Source organism: Malus domestica, chromosome 14 (assembly GCF_042453785.1).
Source record: "Malus domestica chromosome 14, GDT2T_hap1".
Taxonomy (NCBI): domain Eukaryota; kingdom Viridiplantae; phylum Streptophyta; class Magnoliopsida; order Rosales; family Rosaceae; genus Malus; species Malus domestica.
In genome coordinates this window covers 12,561,246-12,566,807 of record NC_091674.1, presented here as the reverse complement: position 1 = coordinate 12,566,807, position 5,562 = coordinate 12,561,246, and the positions used below count along the sequence as shown (strand labels likewise).

General features: G+C 41.5%; 1 protein-coding gene across 1 annotated transcript; it reads left to right on the top strand.

Moving 5' to 3' along the window:
• The first annotated feature begins 569 nt into the window (after positions 1-569).
• On the top strand, positions 570-4,820 carry LOC139191626 (uncharacterized). Its single transcript, XM_070812570.1, has 2 exons — positions 570-2,952; positions 3,567-4,820. Exons 1-2 carry the CDS (start codon positions 605-607, stop codon positions 3,571-3,573), a joined length of 2,355 nt encoding a protein of 784 aa, XP_070668671.1. The 5' UTR covers positions 570-604; the 3' UTR covers positions 3,574-4,820.
• Positions 4,821-5,562: the final 742 nt, after the last annotated feature.

Genomic DNA, 5,562 nt, shown 5'->3' with positions numbered 1-5,562 from the left:
TCTATGTATCCAATACCCTAGGGCGGCTCAGGACAAAACTGCCGAGTTTGAATTGAAGTCAAGCTTGTTACATCACATTCCGAAGTACCATGGGCTGTCCATGGAAGATCCGAACAAGCATTTGAAGGAGTTTGAAGTCGTTTGCTCAAGCATGACTCCGGTGAACGTGGATGAGAGCTTCTTGAAAATGAAGGCCTTTCCCTTTTCTCTCCTAGAGAAGGCGAAAGATTGGTTGTACGAATTGGCTCCCGGAACTGTCACGTCATGGGAGAGCATGAAACGAGCTTTCTTGGAGAAGTTTTTCCCAACTTCTCGAGTCATCCTCCTACGTAAAAGGATAATTGGCATTCAACAAGATGAAGGTGAATCCTTTCCTACTTATTATGAACGTTTTAAATCTCTTGTTGCTTCATGTCCACAACATCAAATGAAGGAGGAACTACTTCTACAATACTTCTACGTGGGACTTCTACCAATTGAACGTCAAATGCTAGATGCCTCAGTGGGAGGAGCATTGGTGGATAAGACCCCTACAGCTGCAAAGATGTTGATTGCTAATCGAGCGTTGAACGCTCAACAATACGAAAGTGTTGGACAAAGGAGCATGCCACGGCAACAACAAGTCAATGAGGTAAGTGCCATAACTGAACTTCAAAATCAAATGGCTAACCTTACTATGTTGCTTTCTCAGGTGGTGGAAGGTCCAAAAGTCAAAACCGTAGCTTCTTGTGGCGTATGCTCCACGCAAGGACACCCTACGGACAAGTGCCCACAATTAATCGAGAATGGAGGATGGGAAACACTCAATGCCGTGGGATATGGCAACCAATATCAATCAAGTGGTGATCCGTTTTCCAATACTTACAATCCCGGTTGGCGTGATCATCCGAATTTCAAATGGCGAGACCCCCAACAAGGCCAACAACAAGGCGGATTTAGGCAACAACCCCCGGGGTTCTATCAAAAGCCGTTGGCACCACCACAAGTCCAAGCACAACCTGCCCAAAGCAATGTAGGTAATTCAAGTGATAATGATAAGATTTTTCAATTACTTACTACTTTGACGCAGGAAGTCCAAACTCAAAACAAAGAGAGGCAAATCCAAGACAAGAGGGTGGACAACTTGGAGAAGCAAGTGGGACAAATTGTCGAGTTCATGGGGCAATTTCGTGAGCAAGGAAGGTTGCCTAGCTCAACGGTGATCAATCCGAAAGGTGGATTTGAATCTGCAAAAGCTATGCATTTGCGAAGTGGAAAGCAAGTCGGATCTGACCTCAACCCATCCAAGCCACGTTCCAACGAGGAGGAAGAGTTGAGAATTGAAGAGGAGGAACAAAGGCCACTCACGGCCAAGGTGGAACCAAATGTGCCGCAAGTTCCAAGTGATCCCAATTCGTCCAATTCATCCAATAAAGGTAAAAACGTGTCAAGTTCAGTTTCTACTAATGATTTCCCTGCAAATGTTCCTTTTCTTAGTAGGTTTAAGCAAACAAAGAAAAAAGAAGCGGAAAAAGACATTTTGGAGACGTTTCGGAAAGTTCAAGTCAATATCCCCCTTTTGGATGCAATCAAGCAAGTCCCGAGGTACGCCAAGTTCTTGAAGGAACTTTGCACCAATAGGAGGAGGATTTCGACCAAGGAGGTGGTCAAAGTAAGTGAAAACGTCTCAGCCATCTTACAACGCAAGCTGCCCCCAAAATGCAAAGATCCGGGTAGTTTTACAATTCCGTGTGTTATTGGTAATTCTAGGTTTGAATCTGCCATGTTAGACCTAGGTGCATCTATAAATGTCATGCCATATTCAATTTATGCATCTATGAACCTAGGAGCGTTGAAAAACGATGGTGTAATCATACAATTAGCCGATAGATCTAACGCCTATCCAAAGGGAGTTTTGGAAGATGTGTTAGTGCAGGTTAATCATTTGATCTTCCCGACGGACTTCTACGTACTTGAGATGGATGAATCGGACCATGCCCCTTCATTACCCATCCTCCTTGGAAGGCCATTCATGAAGACTGCTAGGACGAAGATTGACGTCTATAATGGCACTCTAACGATGGAATTTGATGGGGAAGTTATTAATTTCAATCTCTCTGATTCTATGAAATTTCCTAATGAAACCCATTCATGTTTTGCTATTGATGTAATTGATGCTTTGTCGCAGGACCATTTGGACAATTTGAAGGATGATGCACTTGATTTGGCCATTGCACAAGGAAAGACGTTCAAGGACATGGAATCAAACCCCAAGGAAGCCCACGGCATGCAATTGGAGTCCATTGCCGTGCTCCCTAGTGAAGAAGTCTTTGAGATGGTGGCTGCCCTTGAGTCATTGCCATCACAATCGGGTAAGTATTCGGACCCTATTTCAAGTTCAGTTTCGGCTAATAAAATGCTTCCCTCAGTGGTACAGCCACCTACACTTGAACTTAAGTCGTTACCTAGTCATTTGAAGTACGTTTTCTTGGGCGAGAATGACACGTTGCCCGTCATTATTTCATCCTCACTCACGGCACAAGAAGAGAGCAAATTGGTGCGAGTGCTTAAGGAGTACAAAACGGCAATTGGATGGACATTGGCCGACATCAAGGGAATTAGCCCTACTACATGCATGCATCGCATACTTCTAGAGGAGGGTTCCAAAACATCCCGAGAGGCTCAACGCTGTCTCAACCCTCCGATGATGGAAGTTGTGAAGAATGAGGTAATCAAGCTGTTGGATTGTGGCGTAATCTATCCAATCTCGGATAGCAAGTGGGTCTCACCCGTTCAATGCGTTCCGAAGAAATCTGGAGTGACGGTGGTTGCAAATGCCGAGAATGAACTTGTTCCTCAACGCATTCAAACCGGTTGGAGGGTGTGCATCGATTATAGGAAGCTAAACGCCGCAACAAGGAAGGATCACTTCCCATTGCCGTTCATCGACCAAATGCTTGAGAGATTAGCCGGGTATGCTTTCTATTGTTTTCTTGATGGTTATTCTGGTTATAATCAAATTGTCATAACACCCGAAGATCAAGAAAAAACCACTTTTACATGCCCCTTCGGTACTTTTGCATATCGTCGCATGCCTTTTGGTTTATGTAATGCACCTGCTACATTTCAAAGATGCATGATGAGCATATTTTCTGATTATGTAGAGAAAATCATTGAAGTTTTTATGGATGATTTCAGCGTTTTTGGTGATTCATTTGATGGTTGTTTGCATAATCTCAGTCTGATCTTAAAACGATGTGTTGAAACTAACCTTGTTCTCAATTGGGAAAAATGTCATTTCATGGTTAAGCAAGGCATAGTTTTAGGACATATCATCTCTGAAAAAGGAATGGAGGTTGATAAATCAAAGATCAATCTTGTACGTCACTTACCCTCTCCTACTTCGGTTAGAGAGGTTCGTTCTTTTCTTGGCCATGCAGGATTCTATTGTAGGTTTATCAAGGATTTCTCGAAGGTTGCACAATGATAGGAGCATATTTATGCGCCTTAGTTAGCTAGTTCTTATGCATTTCCATGGTGTTTTCTTAGTTAAAGTAGTCTTTTAAGCTAGTTTTATGTGTTTTCAGGTTTTAAGGCCAAAGGATGCAAGAAGATGCATTTTGGAGCTTTTTGGAGCAAAATTGGGCTTGGAATGATTATCACATAATTGGAGCCAAGGTTTGGACGAATTTGAAGACTTGAAGATGATGATTCCTACTTGAACAAGGTTTCCTAGTTGAAGTAGGAAAGTGCTTACATGAAGGAGGATTCCTAATCGAGGAAGGATTCCTAATTGAAGATGGATTCCTAATCACAAGAGGATTCCTAATTGAAGATGGATTCCTAATCACATGAGGATTCCTAGAAGAACAAGGATTCCTCCTCCAACAAGGATTCCTACTTGAAGTAGGAAAGTTAAGCCAAGGTTTCCTACTTTGGTTTGATTTTTCCTAATTGTCCCTAAAAGTTCCAGCAATTATGAAGACTTTCTAAGCATTCTAGGACACAAAACAAAAGCCTAGAACCCTTTTGAACCCTTGCCGCACCCCCCTTTGCATTTCCTCTTCCTTATTTCCTGTTTTTATGCTTTAAAACACCTTCCTTTTGTGTTTTAAACCCTAGCCGAATTTCCCTTGCCCTTTCCTTTAATTTTCTGATTTATTTCCTAATTCTAGAATCCTTAGACTTAATTTCTGATTACCTAATTAGCCTAGGGTTTTTAATTTCCTAATCCCTTTAAATAAACATGTTTGTGCAGCCACAAACGGGGCCATTCATCCAGAAAATAATCCTTCACGCCAGAAACCATTCTCCATCTTCAACAGCCCCATTCCTTCACCATTCACCCAAATTTCTGCCACAAAACCACCCTAGCCGCACCACCCATCAACCCTAAACACTTCCATACATCCTCCATCCATTCTACATCATTCAAATGCCCAAGAATCTGCCCATTCAGTCCCATTCACGCCAGAAACATCACCACTCTCTCTGCCGCACCTATCCTTCACCATTCACCAAATTTTCTGACCAAAAACCACCCTAGCCGTCCCATACACCTATCCCAGTCATAAACCCATCGTTCTACACCATTCATAACCCCCAAAACTCACCCATTCGTGTGCAGCAGCAAGGAGAAAGAAGGAAGGACTCTTGGATGCTTAAGCTTCATCGTTGGTGCATTCTAGGTGTAATTCGTTTTATGCTTTCAATGTTTAATTTCTTTTCCTTTCGTTTTGCTACGAACATGAGTGGCTAAACCCCTATTGGTTAGGGGTAATTTCGAAGCCATGACTATGTATGCAAGTTGATTTAATAAATTCCAGTTATGAGTTCTTGAATCGTGAATGCAATTGGCTTAACTGTGCGAGTAATAACTTATTTGTGTTTGTTAATTAGGGGTCGACACTTAATTGGCTTGCATGAATATGTTGCTAGAATATAAGGTTGTTTCACATAATCGTCACACACTTATATTCATATGTAGTGAAGGTCGCTAGTCACGATCGCGTTAAGTTCAATTCCTAACATGAGTGACATGATGTCATAGTTGCAAGTGCTTTGTCAATGCTTATAGTTTTCATTGAACGTAATGATCTTTGATTGTATCTTTATTATGATGTCATGTAGGGAACTTTTGAGGAATGCTTTGGGTTGTCGAATGATGTCATCCAATCCAATAACACAAGGAAAACTTGAGAATTAACTAGTGATGTCACGGTTAATTTGGGGCATTGTCATTCATAATTCAACGAAGGAATAACTGGAAATTGAGTCGTTTGCATACTTGTCATGTGTGGAGAAAGAGCCCCTAACTAGCCTTCTACCCATCTATTTCACAAAAATCGTTTTTACAATCTGCCCTATTTCCAATCTGTTTTCTTTATTTTAATTTTCGTCAAAACAAAATCCCCCTTTATTTTAGAGTCTTAGATTAGTTAGAAAGTGTGTTAGTTTATGTTTTCTAGTGTTTTGAGTCAAGTTATAACATAAATTCGTCCAAATTTGTGTTAGTACTCAAAACTGCCCAGATTGTGCTTCTAAGGCAGTTTTGAGTGTTTATTTGCTGTTTTGGTTCCTTTG

Coding starts and splice junctions, on each gene's coding strand:
- LOC139191626 (XM_070812570.1), top strand. CDS start 605: ATGCCACGGCAACAACAAGTCAATGAGGTAAGTGCCATAACTGAACTT.